Source organism: Cyprinodon variegatus, unplaced genomic scaffold (assembly GCF_000732505.1).
Source record: "Cyprinodon variegatus isolate N-32 unplaced genomic scaffold, C_variegatus-1.0 Scaffold651, whole genome shotgun sequence".
Taxonomy (NCBI): domain Eukaryota; kingdom Metazoa; phylum Chordata; class Actinopteri; order Cyprinodontiformes; family Cyprinodontidae; genus Cyprinodon; species Cyprinodon variegatus.
Window position 1 is genome coordinate 326,371 of NW_015151104.1, and position 18,781 is coordinate 345,151.

The 18,781-nt window shown below is 37.2% G+C and overlaps 1 protein-coding gene across 1 annotated transcript in view; it reads right to left on the reverse strand.

Annotated features, from left to right (window-relative positions):
• The window catches only part of LOC107096811 (laminin subunit gamma-3-like), a 184,515-nt gene that overhangs the window by 138,820 nt on the left and 26,914 nt on the right, over positions 1–18,781 (reverse strand). The window contains exon 3 of the mRNA XM_015393636.1: positions 2,168–2,298. Within this exon, the coding sequence (XP_015249122.1) occupies positions 2,168–2,298 (131 nt within the window). The remainder of the gene's footprint in view (positions 1–2,167; positions 2,299–18,781) is intronic.

Here is an 18,781-nt window from a genome sequence, read left to right on the forward strand (position 1 = left end):
GAAATTTCTTTTTGTTTTACACTTGTGTAAACAAAATGACAAATAAAATCTGTCTAAGTCTACGTTTTGGTGAAAAGTAGTTAACAGGGTATAATGGTTAATGGACTTGGGAACCTTAAATACATGTGCCTGAAAAAAAATTCAGGACGCAGGTAGGAATAACCAATAAATACCAAACTGAGACCAAAACACACTTAAATTCCCAACAAATACTTTACAGAAATGTTAAAAACCTTAAGATTGTGAATATGTTTGACTTAATGCATTATTTTAACACTATATGTAAGAGAACTTTTGGTGTACTCTTACTATATGTATTTGTTTTAATGAAATATTAAGAGGTATTTAGATTTTTGTACAAATATCTTGTTTTTTGAACCTTCAATTCTTCTGAATTTACCACTGATTATGGTTTACATTGTTAAGGTTTACTGATGCATAAAGCAGCTGAGGTTACAAACCCAAACATAACAAGGGTATAGAAAGTGCTGTTGTGCAGTGAAGGTCTCCAGAAACAATTTTCTTTAACCTTGAGGCCACCACATCAGCTCTTGTTTTGGTTTGCTTACAGCTATGGCTGCACTGATGCTCAAATCAAAATCCTAGTAAGTCTTCTACAGTGTCTAACTCAGCAGAGTGTAGCGGCATATGTTCTTTAACAGACTGTCCAGATATCAAGCTAACATGCTGCTCTGGGGGTCTGTCCCTTAGGTTTTGTGACATTGCTGGGTAATTTGTCATGCGACCGCAATGATCCTAAACATTTATGACAGGTGTCAAATCAAGTTTACGTTCTCTCTGAAGACTCCATCTCAGCTACTTTATCACCCACTTCTTTTTTTTAAGCAGCACCAAGGTGAGGCCTGGTTTGTGGTGAAACGTCCATTCTCATTAATGTGAGTAACAACTCCAAAGTGGAAGAAGTGGGGAGTATTGCACTGATTTATCCTTATCAATTGGCAATTTAACCAGCAGAAAAAAGGAAAATGAACTTTTCTATGCTAAGAACAATAAGAGGGAAAACAATATTCTGTAGAAACGGTTTGCCACAAAATGATTGGAACCTCCATGTTTTCTATTTGAATAGAGCAGGGGTCTTCAAGGTTTTCCAGGCCAAGGACCCCCAAACTGATGGCCAGATCGAGCGGGGACCCCCTATTTATATACATTGCATGAAATTGTGTAATATCAAACTGGTCCTATAGTCAGTCTATTTCATATAGTGTCATGTAACGATAGTAATTTCCCCCTGGGATTATTAAAGTCTGATTCTGATTCCTTGTTGATGGGACAGGTGTTGTGAATGAAATGGTGCCCAGCTTGAAAGAGCTCCTGTGTGTCGCTGAATGTGTGCACTGATGACTGAAAGACATCTTCTGCCTCCATTTATCTGTTTATTACAGTGTGTTGAATTCATGTTAATGTGTATTTAAAGACATTTCAATTAATGGAAAAAAAGTTTTAGGGGGGAATATAAAAAAAAGTCTAATCAACCAAAACTTTTGCGACCCCCATGCAGTACCTCTGAGGACCCCCTACGGGTCACGGACCCCCTGTTGAAGACCTCCGGAATAGAGGATTTGAACTGAAAAGAACATTATGTATTTATCTAGGTTATGATCATTTAAAATGTACATTTTTTGATTATCTGAAACATTAAACTGTAACAAAAAGCAAGGGCATCTTTATGTATAGTAATATAATGCCTTGTTTTACTTAAACTTACATTTTTCCAATGTGAGATCAATACATTTCAATTAAACGCTTGATCCCTCATTTTTTTCGAGTTAATTTCAAGTGAGCAAAGTTGTTGCTTCACATGCTGAACCTTTGGATCCTTTTTTGGGAATGGTTTTTCTATCTTACAGGGGACAGTCAGGCTAGCACCAAGCCTACTAAGTACACAGCCTGATCAAGGCTGACAAAAAAAATATTTAAAAAAAATCATTAAATTTCAAACTTTTCTCTTTTAATTAAACAAATAAATAAATAAACATCTGTAACACTGCTCACTTTTATTTGTAAATGATTAATTCTTTTAAATGAAATCCAAATACCTAAAGATCCAGAATACTGAGATGGTGCATCCTATCAATAAATCTACCATAGAGGGAAAATGTAATAAAAGTACCAGGAACAGTTTCATGAATTTATTTTTTCCTCTTACCTCCCACCCACGGAGAAATCTGAGATGGCATAAAAATACGAGCGCAGCACTTTAGGATCCTTAAAAAACTCGTCTCCAAACGTATTCAGTCTGTCCAAAGAGATGAGCAGGTCAGTGGCTGTCACCCATTCCTAGAAAACAGAAAAAGGAAGAGAGGAAGATCACGTCAAGTGACAAGAAATAAATAAAACTGACAAGTTGAGAAAAGAAATGATGCCACCGGACATAGAAGAATGGTACAGAAAATAGTAGTAGTGTGTTGTCAGGTGTTTTTTTTGTTTTTCTTTAATTCTTTATAGTATGATTATTCCTGAAAGCAGCATATATGCTACAGCTAAGTGCAAAGACAGACATGTAAAGTTGGTAGAAAAGAGAGATTACTAGAATGAAAAGTTTTTAGGATCAAAAGACAAGGGTGATGGTGTATCAGCGGGAGGGATGCAGATGTAATGGAAAGATAATGAGAATGGCAAAGAAAATTGAGCTGATGTTAGAGTGAGAGAGGCGAAAGATGGAGGGGATTAATGGAGATAAAAGTTGAAATATGAAAAGAACACAACACTGCCGCACTTCTCCCCTGTAATGGATTGCACTTGGCAGAACCTCCACTCCGATAAGATTTAAGCTACTCCGCCTGAGCTCACTGCAAGGGTAAAGACAGGATAAAGCAACAGCAGGATAGAGCAGAAAGGGATAATGCAAACAGAGGGAAAGCAAAGAGAGAAAAAAAAACATTTGTGTGGAAGATAAAAGTGGGGAAAAAAAGATCACCCAATATTATGAACCCACTTTAAAACAAATAGCTGAGGAGAATGTTTCTGTTTCTTGGTTGGTTTGGGACTCTGTGGCGGTCCTCTAGAAGCCTGTAAAGCTGTGTGTTTTGAAGCAACTCCCCAGAGACGTCTTTGAAGTGTGGCAGTGGAAGACAAGGAGATTGGAGTGAAAGGGCCTCAGACTACAATCGTCTGATGACTTCCTTCATTCTTTTCTTCTTTTTGAGACAACATAGTGCATCTTTGAAGTGCTGAAGCCCATCAAATAACAGCTTTTTGCTAAGATGGAGCTTTGCTTATTTTAGAATACTATGTACAAATCAGGCAAGCTTTGTAAATCTTGCATTGCATGCTTTGTTTTATGTGAAGTATGCAATGTTCTTTACCATCCTGGAAAAGTATTAAGGATCCTGTCTTCAAATGTTTGGGATGAATAAGTCCACTTACTTTAGCAATCCTAAACCTTTTTATGATTATCAAGCCTTTATTTCACCACCAGCTGTGTGAACCAATGACACAAGGCGGGATGAACCCATGGTCCAAATGATTTGCCCAAATTCTGGTCTTACTAGCTAAAAATTGTACCTGTAAAAAAGATCCATTGAATGTGTTTACGTAATCTTGTGTCTTTTTTATTTTTTTTTATTTTTAGAGCTTAATAAAAGTTATGTACACCTATTTAAATCATCCTTCTTAGTTGTTTATTTCTTTTATTTGTAGAACGTTCAATCTTAACCATCGTACAACATTTTCTCATGTTGTAGATTTGCCGATACAGCAGAGCTTCTGATTTTTCAGTTTTATAAATTTTTCGATTTTGTAATTAGAGCAACACAACGAAGAACAACCGTCCCCTCCCGGTCTGAAAGATGCCGACTCAAGAAAGAAGAGCATGTAGTGCAGCTTGATTCAAGATGAGGAGTGAAGCCAACTTAGCCATAATAAGTTGTTATGCATATATTTTGAACAATGCATAGGCTTCTTAGGTATTGTTTCTAGTCAGCATATTTTTTTTTTTTAATGTGTTCTAAGTTTCCATGTCTGCTTCTCCTTTGTCAACACGAAATTACAAATTTTACATTTTGTTTTGGCAACCCTAAACTCCTATGTCTGAAGGGCGGTATGTAAAACTTATTATGCAACTACTTCCTATATCCTGCCTTTCAATTAGGCCTGTTTTGACTTAGCCCTAAGGTCTTAAGGTCTCTCCATTCTGCATCTCTGCAAAAACTGATATATCATTTGGTATTTTTTTTTTTAAAGAAGTTTATTTTCCCTTGAGTTAAGCAGATAAATGAGGCATTATGCCAATGGATTTAGATGAAAGAAGAAAAAAAAACAGCAAATGTGTGATATCTAATTATCTTATAAGGATACAAGTTCCCATTTCATTGCCAGATGATCTTATCTATCTGCTCAAATTAAGGGCAAATACTGATTGTCTCCTTTACTAACTAGGAAAAACGGACTGCAAGGAATGTTTTAATGAATAAGCTGGATATAAAGTCTTGTTATGAGTTAACATTTATATGTAGAAACCATATTGAATGACTCTTAATTCCTGGGTGAACACCCGTTCATTATTGAGCTGCTAACTTCGCCTGTGTCCCAAAGTCAAGTTCATTTGGGATCTAATTTCAAAAAAATACTGTCACCAAAGAAAAGGTTAAACAACAGCAGGACTTCAATGCATGTATGAAGTTTAAAGAATATTTATTTAGGAAAGTACAAACAATAATGGATGTGAACTGTAGAAGGCTAGACCTGCAGAACACTAAACCACAGGAGAAATAGTCCACAACAGAAGGAGAAAAATTGAAAAATGTCTACATTTTGTCAGCTGCCATATGATTTTTGGAATCATTAATTGTGTTTAAAAGCAAATAAACAAGTGTTACTAACAAAATACAAGTTATAGTTTATTGGATGTTGAAAATTAATCATGAGGGAACCTTCCCCTTGCAAGCTGATTTTCACACCCTGATATTTATAAATCTGTTATCACTTGGATACGATTATTCATTAAAAACATCTTGGCTTTGGCAAAAAATGCACCTTTTTGCTTCATGAGTCCCACACATAAGCTGACAGATATTATACTTTCCACCATCCTAATATCTTCTGTACATAACCCTGAAGTATTAGTCCTTGTTCACAAAGCGAATCAAATCCTTAATTGGTAGGAAGCTGGAAATGAAATTAAAGCTACTCTTTTGGGCCTTTTGGGACAATCTTTCCAGGTACACGAAAGGAAGTGTGAACAGCATTAAGAAAAAGTCAAGAAGGAAATTTTCTTTTCAGTGGTGTTCTCAACTGAAACTAGGCACAATACATACTGTCTGGAACTGAAGTCTGTAATTCAAAATGTCTTTACATTTGTCATGCCCTTGTTTAACTAGCATGTCTATATAATTGATAGTTGCTGTATGGTTCTATGTAACATACATCAAAACTGTTTATGTGCCATTTGTTTTGTTTACATGTTTATCTTGATTGTAGGTAGACTTGAAATTTAATTATTAATAATTATTAATTATTAAAATTCCCTGTTTGACAAGTCTTTGTGAAGAGAAAAAAATGTTGCAAGGTTTTTAGCAGTATTTTGCTATAGCTGTAATCATTCACATTTTACTTGAAATACAGCTGCATTATTTTAATTTCATTTTTACTTCCAGTCAATTTTCCTCCCCCAGATGCTCTCTTACTTTAGCTATAGTGCACTCCACTTCTCAGACAGTTTTCCCTTTTGGCAGCCAGTTGAGGCCTGTCAAGCAGTCACTTGATTGCATGCACAACAACAGCATTGAATGATTGAGTGTGGTCACCTGGCATGCTGTTGTTCCAACCATGGTTCAGGTACTTTACACATAGTTGTTGTCGCTTTGCAAGCTAATAGGATTGGAATGTAATCTACAGTCACAGACAGTGGGGAAGTAGATCTATTCTCAGTCTTTGCTTTGGGTTTCACCACCTAAAAAGATCAAATTTATATTCATGGCTCGTAACAGCAAGCCATGAGCCAAAGTATGATTTTGTTATGCATTAGCCAGGCTTAAGCACTGGTCAGCTATAAAATGAAATGTACTTTGCTGAAATCAGAAATACATTTGGCACCTAAATTCATTCATCTGCCCCAGTTCTCTAGGTGGCTGGTGTCTGTCTTTGGTTGCCAACTAGGATGAGTTGGGTTCTATTCACACAAATTGCAAGTTGCAAATTGCAAGTCCATCAAATGTTAACCAAGGAAGAGAAAAATCATACATTTACTCACACCCAAGAACCTTTATACTGGAAAAAATCATTTAACCTGATATATATGTTGTTTAAGCAATACAAAAAACAAAAGAAAAACTTGATTACAGATACAGAACACACTAATGCACAGAGGGAAATTGAAAACTCCACTTAAAGACTTCCAAGCAAGGGATTATAACCATTGACTTTCCTACTAAAAGGAAACCATACTAATAACTGCTCTACCAAAGAGTAGGGGGTGGGGGAATAATTCAGTATCAATATATGGTGCAAAATTATTTCATTTGATGTTTGTATGGCATTTCTAAATTTTTAGTTGACATTGCAGTCTACGATTACAGTATTTGATGCTAACATTCTGGGTTTTATGTAGTCTTACTTTTTATTTTTATTTGCAAAGCAAATATTTCCAAACTTTTATATATTGGAGTTTTATAAACATGCTAAGATAGTTGTCATCAGCATATACAGTATTGTGTTGTGGAAACCATGACGTGTTTTCTAAGGCTTTTATTTTGTTTTGTATTCATATTGAAAATATTCACCAAAATGAATGTCTATCCTGGAATAGGTTTAGGTTCTATAACCCAGCAGTACAGTAGATCTTTATGAATCTACAAAAACTGCTTTTGTGCTTTATATTATAAAAAAGTCTAGTCTAGTAAGCAAAGCTTTGATTTGTGTCACTGGGTTAAATGAATAAAAGATATGGAAATATTTCCTGAAGTATAAGAACATCAAATTTACCATTCTAACTCATAACTCTTGCACATATTCACATTTATTTCTAAGTTTGCTACATGTTTAATTTATTGAAAGTCACTGCTGAGTTGAACCCTGAATGTAAAGTGAGGTCTGTATTTCCGGAAGTTAGCTTCACCAAAATGTAGGCAAATATAAGAAAGCACATATTTGTAATTATAGTTCTTCATATGAAGAGTATTTATGGGTTATCATGAGTGTTTTGCTTTCTTCGAAGTATGCATTCAAAGTTAAAGATGTTACGATATTAGGAGAAATTCTACAGTATACTGTATTGATGTCCTAATGAGTAGAGAACAATTTTAGGATTGCTTTTTCGTTATGTTTAGCTTGTCATGATCTACCCTGATGGCTGACCTTAAATGTTTATTTTACTCACCTGCCCAGTTCCTAATCATCGCTCATCTTATCCAACTGAGACTGTTGCTTTATATTCGGCACAGTCCAGCTATCTGGGCCGGATCATGTTTGATGTTTCTTTCATTAGTTTTAGTTAGTCCAGAGTTCATGTTCCCATTCTCGGAAGCTAGTGGTTGAGAGGTTTTAGTGTTTGTCTTGTTGACTCCTGATCATATCCTGGCTACTAGGCGGAGACCATTTTGAGTCCCTTAAGCATAGCTCCTAGGTAGGGACCAGTTTAAAGTTCTGCAGACTTCCTGGTACCATGTCGTGTCTCTGTCCCTCAACCACTGAGCCTGCCTGCCTGCGTCTGTGCATTTCTCACTGAGCTTGTTGCTTGACACATGGAACACTGAACCTGCCTTCACACTCTGTGGATTCCTGGAACCCTGGATTTGTCTGTTCCTGTGTGGATTGGAACCCCTGACCAGACTGCGGACTACTGGATTCCAGAACTTTTCCTGTCTGATCTGTATCCCTGACCTGAATCAGATTCCTGCCTGCTCACCGAGGTTGCTGCTTCGTGAACCCTCTGGACTGCTCTGCACCGCTACTCATTTGGCAGTCCATCAGCTGGATCTTGCCTTCCTGGACTGAACTTTTAAATCAGGTAAGTGACACACATGGATAATCATCTCCTGTCAGATGATCGTGGTCACTTACCTTTTTTCTCCCTACAGAGTGTCAGTGATTGGGTGGTGACCGCCCCCTCACTCTGTATTTCTCACCTTGAATACTGGGTATAAAGAAAAATATTTCTAAAAAATATAATATCTATGTCCTTCATAACATAAGAGTGGGTCATAATCGATTCAAATAATTTTTTTTAAATAAATGTATTTTTTGTTAATATTAATTTTATTATATGTGATGCTAAAACTTCAGGTATGTGCTACCTCAAATTATTGAAGTTGGATATATGGGATCAACAATTTTAGCATTTTCCAGCAAAGGCTGCCAAAGGGTAAACTTTTATTCAGATATTTTTGAATTTTGAAAGCTTTTTAATTTAAGGCTAAAGCTTTTTTTTTAAACACTCTGAAACATACTTTGCTTTCCATTGTTTTTTGCTTGAAACTGAAAGCCATATGTTTTTACTTTGAAATGGTTACAAAATGGCTTAAGGCCTTGACCTGCTATCCTATTAAATAAATTATTACCACAAATCCCTTTACCCACTAATGATATTATATACCAGTTTCATACCTCTGCTAATGAGAGCCAATTCTGGTCCCTGGTATTTAACTCTCTTTATTTCAGACCTCCAGTTTCGCATGCACAGTAAAACATTTTAAGTATATTCCCAACGCTAATACACAGTTAAAGCAAATGCAATGCTTCATTTATCATAGAGTGTAGAACGATCATTACTGGAATAGTTTATGCTTGGTATAACAGTGCTAATTGTGTAATAATTCCAAATATCACTTACTCCAGTAAAAGGAAGCAGTTTCTTAGGGTTAATTAGGAGTCAGCTCATAACTTATTATTATTGCAAACCACAGCAAAAGCTTAATTAACTTTGATTCTTAGTCCCTTGGAATTTGGGTTCACAATCTCAGATGATGCTGACATAGGAATAGGCATGGAGAGAGGCAAGCAGCCAGTCCTTTGCTTAAGGCAATAATGTCCAAATGGTCAAGTGAGCAGGTTCACATACCTAGAAATGGATCAGAGTGAAAGAGTTGGCAGTGGCACTGCTGCAGAGGATGTCCCTGGGCTTATAACCTTCGCCTTCACCTACAAATTCTCTCTTTTGTCACTCTTCTCTCTCTTTCTCCTTTCCTTCACTACTCTTCTTGTTTCCTCCTTTCTAAGTCTGCAGGCAGTGACAGGAAAGAGAGCAGTGTCCCTCATTCCAGAGTTAATAACTTTTTAATTTAATTGCTTAAGCTCACTGTGCCCTCAACATGTATTTCTTTTTCTACCACTCTGCTCATTGTCATTCAGCTTCGGTTTAGCCATACAGCTTTTTGGAGTAAGAGTGGAACCGGAGAGAGCAGGACAGTGTGTCGGCAAGAGTGAGAGGCAAACAGTTTTAATGGATGACTGAACAAATTAAATTTGAATTCATACAGCAGCTTTCATCTTTTTCCTGATTATTGAAAAAAATACCTGCTTTACAAACCTAACAACAGAGCTCGCTTTGAAGTAGTCAATTTCATTAGAAGAAAAGAGCATTTAAATGACATTTTACAAGGTGAATGTTATTTCTTTAAATTAAAATCTAATTTAGCTATAAAAAAGTTAACATTAGATTATAAGCATACCTAAACAACTTTGTGCACCATCACATCTCAGTTCTTAGTACTTTTTAAATCACTATTTTGTTTTGTGTGATCTCTCAAAATGGAAACACAGTTTTTAAAGGAGAAGAACTGCGTGAAGTCACTATATTGAATATGCACTCTCCAAACTATGGCCACGTTGGCAAATCTGCAGAGGGATTAAAATGCTAATAAAAAGAGGCTCAATGCAATTTCTTTTTTAAGCCTGATGAAATATGTATGGCTTTGTGTGAGCTATAAAGCTATGCAGAGGGAAATGGCACACTGATGTGGAAAAGGAAACATTTCAATGCTCAGTTGAAAATCTGCATGTAAAATATTGTCTTAAGTACCTTGACAAAGGCGTCCAGTTGTACAGTAATATGAAGGAGCAAATGTACTGTTATAGATTCCTTCTGTTTTTGCCTTTTTGTCTCGCATTTTTTTATAATCCTTAAAAACATCAAGCCGAGAAAGTTTGAATTAATACCGAAATGTATTTTATTCGGGGCAAAAAATGAAAAAAATCCAAATCACCTACCATATTCATTCACATGTATATATTGTCAGGAATCCAGTTTCTGTGGTCTGTTTTGTGTCTGTCTCTCCCTCCACCACCAGGTAGTGCCCTGTCATTGTTGGTCCTCCCTGCACACCTGCGGCTCTTTGAATCATTATCTGGAGGAGTACTTAAGCAGTGAACTGTCACTACCTCAACGCCAGAGTGTTTGCCAGTTTTGGGTACTATATCCATGCTTAGATTAGCAGAGTCAAACTGAGTCTTTGTCTCTCTGAGTCTAACCTTGTTTTTTTGTCTTTGGCAGGAAGTCCTCCTGCATACTGTATGTTTGGCCTTCTTCCCCTGGAAGGATTGTTTACAGAGTTCACACTGAGCAGGGGAGAAACCTCCACATGTGCTGTTGGATTGTTTACTGAGTTCCCCCTAAGCAGGGGAGAAACCTCCACATGTGCCGTTCAAGTCCCTCACAGAAATTCATGTGACAGTCCGCTCCATTGTTCCTCCGGGTCCAAAGTATGTCTACCTGTCCATTCTTCAACATGTTCCCTCTTCTCTGATCAACCCACACAGACTGGATGCTTATGGGAGAAGAACCCACCCTAACGCGAGTCCCTCACTAGCATTTTCCCTACTACATTCAAGATTCCCACGGTTCCTGAACTAACCACTGTGAACTTCCCTCCTCCCTTCCAGTTCAGGTTCACCAGCCCTCTGAGTACACTGAGTTCCAAGTCCAACCCCCTCTACCCTTACCTCAATAAACCTGTTTAACCTTTTCCCTTGCTCTCTGAGACACAGACAATCTTTCCATAAGCTTCTCAAATAGTTGTTTGGCCCAGTCCTGACAGAACTGCTAAAGCCGGGCATACACTGTAGGATTATTTTCAATAGTTGCACGAAGCTGCAGCTCATGCTTTAAGACTAAAGACGGAAGTGCCGATGCCTCCTGCTAAATATGAGGCTCACTAAAGTAAAATGCACTGCCTTGGCAATTTGTGCAATTTTGTGCGCTGAAAGCCCTAAAAAGAAAAGGCAACAACGTATTTGGACAAAGACACAGCTGAGCAAACTTGGCTACTACGGTCTGTCAATTTTACAGAAAGAACTCCATTTCACTCGCACTACCGCCATGCTTCTGTTTTTTCGTCTAAGAGGCAAAAGAAGAAACCTTGCCGATTTGCCAACGACCGCCTTTCCACGACTGACTGAATTTCAAACAGGTTTGATTTTCTCCCGACCTTATAATTCCTGATAAGAAGGTGGTCGTGAGAGCACTATCAGGCTGAAAGTCGGCCCGATCGAAAACTTCTCGCAAGACTGGAGAGTCGGCCAGAAAAGGGCAAAAAATCTTTCAGTGTATGGGGTTACAGACCAAATTTACCAGGGGGAGTTGGGTGGGAGCACTGTTTTTTCAAGGGGGAGAGAGAACAAAGGAATCAAAACAAAAACAGAAAAAGTCCCACTTGCAGCTCTGGACCTGCAAGTTGCAGACCACTGACCTACCAGATGAAAACTGTTATTGTATCTCAGTTGTGGCTGAAGCTTAAAGTGCAACACCTTCTTCATCTTCATAATTATTGTTAAAGTGAAGCTGTAAATTTAATACTAGTGAGGAGCAGGCTTATGCATCTTTGCCCTGAGCGTCAAAGAGCAGTGTTTTATATTTTCAATCAATGTTATTGATTGAAAATATATAGTTCCAAATTTGAAAAAAATATATATATAAAAAAAGAGAATGATAAATCAGTAAAGCAAGGCTGATTTTAATCTGTTGTAAACATTTACGCATTTAAGACCTGACCCCATGATGCTATATTTGGGAAAAAAAGTAAATTCTGATGTTCAGTCCAGTAAAAGCTGAGATTTTTCACTATTTGACTAAAAACTGAAGCACACCAATGGGACATGTTTTAACAAACACAGAATGGTGAAAAAACATATTGCATAGGATTTAATACGAGTGTAACTGCCAAATCTATAATGTGCCCTTTGTTAGGTTGTCTGTTTAGGTTAGCTGCATTTCACCAAAGGCTTTAACTGTCATTCTTCAAAAGCACAAAGCTACTAAGAGGATTATAATGTTGAAACAATGCTAATTTAAACAATTCAATGTTTACAATGGAAACGGAAGTTTGAATCGAAACAACTGCAACGTGTAATCCTCTACATCCTGCTTTCTTGTCCCTACTTTCCTAATACTTTACCGGGTTTTAGTAGACCTGTTGTGCAAATGATCTTCTAGAATTCTGCTCCCAGCCCCAGTTGTTTGAGCTGCCTATATTATCATCTCAAGCAGGAACAAAAATCACACAATTGAAGAGGGCTATGCTCCACCATCTTCATTTTGAAGGTGTAAAAAAAAAAAAGAGAACTCTTTTGGATTGCACCAGCTTTGATTCCGCATCAAAGAGGATAGTTGATGTGTTTTTGTCACTGCTTACTGCACCCATCTGCTTGAGTACCCTCAGAATAAAGCAGGAATGAGAGATTTAATGAAAGAAATGGTGCAATTGATCTGTCTTATATTCTAATGGGAAAAGAGATCACACTCAATTACGAGTCCTCTCATCTTGTTGTTTAAAAAAAAGGCAAGGGGTGAGAGGTGGAATGAAGGAGGGTTGTTGTTTGCCAGGTTTGTCGAGAGATTTGCCACCCAATCCATGTATTCTTAGCTCATATTGATTTTCACCACCTTTATAGTCAGAAGGTATACATCATTTAAAGGGTTTTGAAATACTGCCAACAACATCATTAGTGTCAAGTTAGATGTGATTAAAGCTTCTACACTGATTACCTTTAACATATAGGAGAGGCTCGAAAAAAAGAAAACTGAAATCATTACAAGGGCTCATCGTTATCCTCCCAATTCAAACTTCTAACACGCAAGTGGATGTCAGTGAATTTGAGTACAATTAAAAATGTATTCTATTGTTAATGTTCCACACAAAAATTCAATTGCGATTTTTTATATTCATTGTCCCTAAAGTCTGTGACAGACAAGCGACTCGTCCCAGGTGTTCCCTGCCCATATACTGCCAGTGTTGGCACCAGCCCCACTGCGGCCATAACGGAATAAGCGGGACAAAATGGATGGATGTACCTAGAGTGACTTATCCATAGCCTTAATTTCTAAAATAGTTGGTGATTCTTACCTAAAAGAAAGGAAAGCAAAGAAAGAACATCCATTCCTTATCTGACATGCTTGTCCCAATTGGGGTCGCGAGGGCTGCTGGTGCCTATCTCCAGCTGTCTATGGGCGAGAGGCAGGGTACACCCTGGACAGGTCGCCAGTACATCGCAGGGCCAAAGAAAGAACAGTTCTTCAAAAATGTAAAAATATGACGATAACAAAAAATTTATTTAATACAGAAGTGGCCTATTGATCATGATGTTCATGTATTATATAGTAAACTGTTGACATTTACATTGACAAGTTATTAAGGAAGCTGAAAGCCTATGCTTGTCATTTTGTCAGTTTATTGAATGTGTATGTTTAACCACTTTATGGAATAAATAGATTGAGCACTGCATGTGTTTGACTTGTACATTTTCACATGAAAAATATTTCATATCCAGTTCACAAAAAAAAACATAAAGAAATAATATTCCTTCTAAAAATGTTGCATGTCATTTTGACCATAGCGAAGTCTGAGTGAATTCATTCCAGACATTTCAAACACTTATACAGTATGAACCGGTTGTACCCAAAAAGTTATTGACAATGCCTTATATACAACGCCTGTGTGTACAGGCATACATTTACCTACACTTACATGACTTTACACATACCACACACAAACCAATGCAGCTTTATAACCTGCCTGAATAGGGTTAGGAAGAAATAAAGCTTATTTGATCCAAAACTCAATAATTACCTTTTCCAATTATCCAATGTTATTTCTAGGCATGCACGATATAATCGGCCCCCTCGGTATCGGCCTGTATCGGCCTTAAAACTGAATATCGGACATCGGCCACCCCACCGATATTTAACCCGATATTTGATCAGCTTCTGAGTGCGCACTTTCATCTGGCTTGGTCTGCTGCAGTTTCCGTAGGCTCGTGAACTTGCAGGCGCGCGCTTTTAGGAAATCCTATACACTACTGTTTATGCTCTAAAAACATTCTAAATGACTTTGTTTCGAGTAAATTATGGACTCTACCAACTCAGGACACTTGGAATACATTGGACGAGAAGTATGGAGGAATATTGACACGTTTTTTGTGGACTTTTATGGACCTTTCTGCCTCGGGCAGCATAGACCTCCATTATTTGAATGTCAGCAGACAGCAAGAAGCCTCCCAGATCTCCAGATGCATTTGAGATATCAAAAAAGTACTCCAGAGTGTTGTTCAGCATGGGGGGTGAGTAGAAAATGAAGGCTAATCATGTTTTGGGTGTACTGTTCCTTTAAAAACTTCTAAAGACGAGGGAAAAAATATTGATACACCATATCAATCTTTTACTAATGAAATGTTGCTATATGTCATCGTTATGCTACGAAATCCCCCCAAAAATTCACAAAATTTTGCCATATTTTTATATGTTGATATATTGACGCGGTATCGATCTATTTTACTAACAAAATCTCACAAGAATTTGCAAAACATCACGAGAGTTTGTAACAGAACGATGAAATTTCACGAGATTTTGAAAGTAAAATAGATCGATACCGCGTTTTTAAAAATCAATTTGATATCAGCATATGAAAATATATTTGAGTATATTATTTTTCAAAGTGTCAGAAATGGATAACAAAACTGCTATTTTCAATGACTACGTATTTTTGTCCAGCTTTAACATCGGTATCGGTATTGGTTATCGGCTACATGAGTTTTAAAATATCGGCATATCGGATATCGGCCAAAATCCCAATATCGTGCATCCCTAATTATTTCTATTTCTTTTTTAAGAAAAAAAAAAACATCAACCATCTGTCAAAGAGCGTATCCAATGGTGTGTGGTCAGGCTACTCTTAAATTAATGTTTTTTCTTATTTTGAATTGAAAATATCGAAGAGAGAAAAAAATGGAAAGGTTTAAATAAGTAAATAAAACTTTTGATAGAAAGAAGATATCAGGTTGGTGAATCAAAAGAATGTAAAACACATAGGCCGCCTTATCTATGATGACTATTTAACGTTTTATAAGGGCAATACTGAAACCACCTCCCACACCTGATGTCCAGATCTTAAATGGTGGCAAAGGAAAGATTATATGGGAAAAAAGCTGTGTTAAAAAATTCCCACTGTTTTAAAAATTGGACTTCCATTTTTTAAAGTAAATTATGGGTAAAGTGATACTGAAATTATCCTGTTTTGATTAAGATGAAACCCAAAACCCACTGCTGGTGGAACACTGGGTTTAGTTGATCTCTTACACCCGTAACATGTTTGTTGAAAATGATATTGCCCGCTACAAGCCTGTTGCCAATATCACCATTGATGAGCAGCTTTTTCTCCACCAAGGCGTGGTGCCAGTTTATTGATTTGGGATCAAATTTGGGCTGGCAGCAGACAAAGAACTGGATCCATATGTGGGGAAGGAGAAGCATAGAGAAGAGGTCAGCTATTTGGAGAAACTGTGGTTCTGAAATGGACAAAGTCATTCGTTGGGAGGGGAAATATATCCACTAATCTAAAATATGCTTCCAGCTAACAGGCCAAGAAGACCAGCATTGAGGGCACTCTGAGATAAAGTGCAAACTACCTTCCACTGCCAATCAACTTGAGGAGCTGTTCTCTCTCTAAGGATGCTAAAATGTAGAAATGCAACCAAAAACAGTTTTCAGGTACTGCGCAGCACAGCTGTTAGTCCTCCTAGCAATGTACACATGTGCACTGGTGTCACTGATGGGCAAAAGGCAAATTCGAAACCTGTGCAATATTACAGAGCTGCAAAAGGAGAATGAAAAGTATCATTGTAAATAGTTTCAGGAACCTTATTGTAAACCATGTAAATAGAATATAAAAATATTCCTGCTTTTATTTTTACTTATAGCATCTGGCTTGTTTGCTCTCTGTTACTTTCCTTCAGACTTATTAACTATCCATACATTACCAAAATATATTTTCCTTCTCAGGTTTCTTCCCTTAAAGTAAATATTCATGTGTCACTTGATTATGAAAATCTACAAAAGTATAAGTTTTAATGGCTAATTAAACTTGTTCTGATATTTGAAATAGACAATTTCACTACTAATTTGGCTTAAGAAATGTGGTTTAAATATTATAATATAATAATATAATTTGAATAAGTTCAACATTATATTTACACTGATTAAACTGGTTCCTGTTAAAGGGGGTTTCCTCCCATTGGTCCACATGTGCTCAGGGATTGCTTTAAGGCTAATGAATCAATACAGTCAACTTCCCACTGTCTCTGCATCCTAATCAAAGAAGAGTGATTTTTGCAACTCAGTGACTCAGTAGAACTAGCTGGGTTTCCTTAAATAAAAGTTTTTTTTGTTGTTGTTTTTTTTTTAACCAATTTTATATTGTTAAAAGACTATTTATAATCTATAATTAAAAACCTAAATGCATGTAAACAAAGGGGCTTTTTTGTTTCAGTATCATTTTGTTCTCCCTTTACAAACATAATCAAATTTTGCATACTAAAAACTGCTACAGAGAACTGCTTACACAAATCTAAGGAGCGTGATAAGCTGCTGAGAACTGGTTGGGATATCAGTAAAGTAACAGGTAAAGGAGAATTGCAAATGACAATTTAAAATCCAAATTGTATAGGTTTGATTCCAGTATGTTTCCATTTAAAAAGGCTTATTTACTTATTTAGTGTTCACAGGTTTTTGCTAACATGACAGTATAAAATCTTTACAAATATCATTATATGCCTAATTTGTGGTCTGGTTTGATTAACTAGTTTATGTTAATTAACTAGGCAGCCTAATATTATCTAATTATACATTTATAGACTGAATTACCTAAAGCCTAAAGGCAATGGTTGAACTTGTGGCAGTTGTATTTACAGTTGTGTGGTTGTTTCAAATGTAATAACAGTCCATTGCTGTACTGTTAGGTCTTGTGTTTTTAATCTGCTTTTTGACAATAGTTTGTATAGTCTCTAAGTTAATTTAGATTGTATGCCATGGGTTAAATGGATTAAATTTCCCTAGTCACTAACATGGCTTTATAAATTTCTATGCTATTATATCAGTCTTGTTGCAGTTGACTTGATTTCTGTGATTTACAGTTTTTTGTTCCTCCATTCGTTAGTAAACTTAAGTGCGTTTGCTATGAAAAGACCACTTGAATGGAAGTATGATATTATGCATGTGCGCATTTAGTAAAATAGAAAAGCAATATAGCCAAGCAAGTCAGCGTTTCATCAGCAGAGACGGGGTGCCAAGAGGAGTAAGACTTGAGTATTGTAGAATGTGAACCTAAGTTTTTTAAGAAATGGAAATCTCTCACCTTTGGTGCAATGCATTATTTTAAATCCAAAACTGGTTGCCAACGGAGATCGTGTAAATTTGATGGAGTGAAGAAAATCAGGGTGGTCCAATGGAAATTTTTATTTTTAGTATTTCTTTTGTTACACATGAGAGCGGTGTGGAGTGTGCCTCTGGCTCTGATAGTGAACTAAGAATTGGAGCGGGTGGATGTTGAAGGAACCAATGGACACAATTCAACATCATTATAGCGGCTGAAATAACTCCTAAAAGCTTATCTGACTATTGAAATTTAGAAACTTCACACTCAGGTGACATTTTTTCTGTGCCACTTAATTCTTTCTCCAGATTCAAAGAACATGGGGCTATACAGTGGTACAGTGGGTAGCACTCACTTGCAGCAATACGATTCTGGGTGTGATTTCTGCATGGAGTTCGCATTGTCTCCCCGTGCATGCATTGGTTCTCTCTGGGGACTCTGGTTTCTTCCATTGTCCAAAAACATGACTGTTGGGTTAACTGACTTCTCTAAAATTGTGTTTGAGTGTTTTTGTGCATGGTTGTGTGTCTTTGTGTGTCTCTGTGTTGCCCTGCTACAGACTGCCGACCTGTCCTACCCTTCCTCTCGCCCGTGGACTGCCGGCGAAAGGCAGCGGTCCCACCACAACCCTGACAGAACTAAGCGGGAGAGGATGGATGGATGAAAAACAAGGACATAATTTTTTTAACATTAGTAGAAAAAAATAGGATTTCGAAACCTTAAAGGCGGTTTTCTCCATCAAGTTGTTTACAATGTTTTCTCTGGTTCAAAAATTGGCTTAACTTTGTCATGATCTGGCCTGTTTGCTCTCCCCTAATTAGTAATTCCTCTCACCTGCCCTCTTCCTTCCCTGCCTCAATTATAATTTATTCCTCTCACCTGTTTCCTCTGGTTTATATTCAGTTTAGCCTGAGCATTCAGTGCCAGATCATTACTTGTCTTTCTGTTAGTCTGTCTGTTTAGTTTTTTGTCATGGTTCATGTCCTGGATCCTAGCAGCCAGTGGAAGGAGGGTTTTAGTGTTTGTCTTGTGTCCTGATTGTCCACTGTTCCTCCCCCGCGGAGTCCTCTCGGTTTTTAGCTCATTATGGGGGGAGGTTCAGTTTTTATCAAAGTAAGCCTGGCTCCAGGGAGAAAACCAGTTTAAAGTCCTGCTTCAAGTTCCGGTTCCTACGTCCTGTCTCGGCT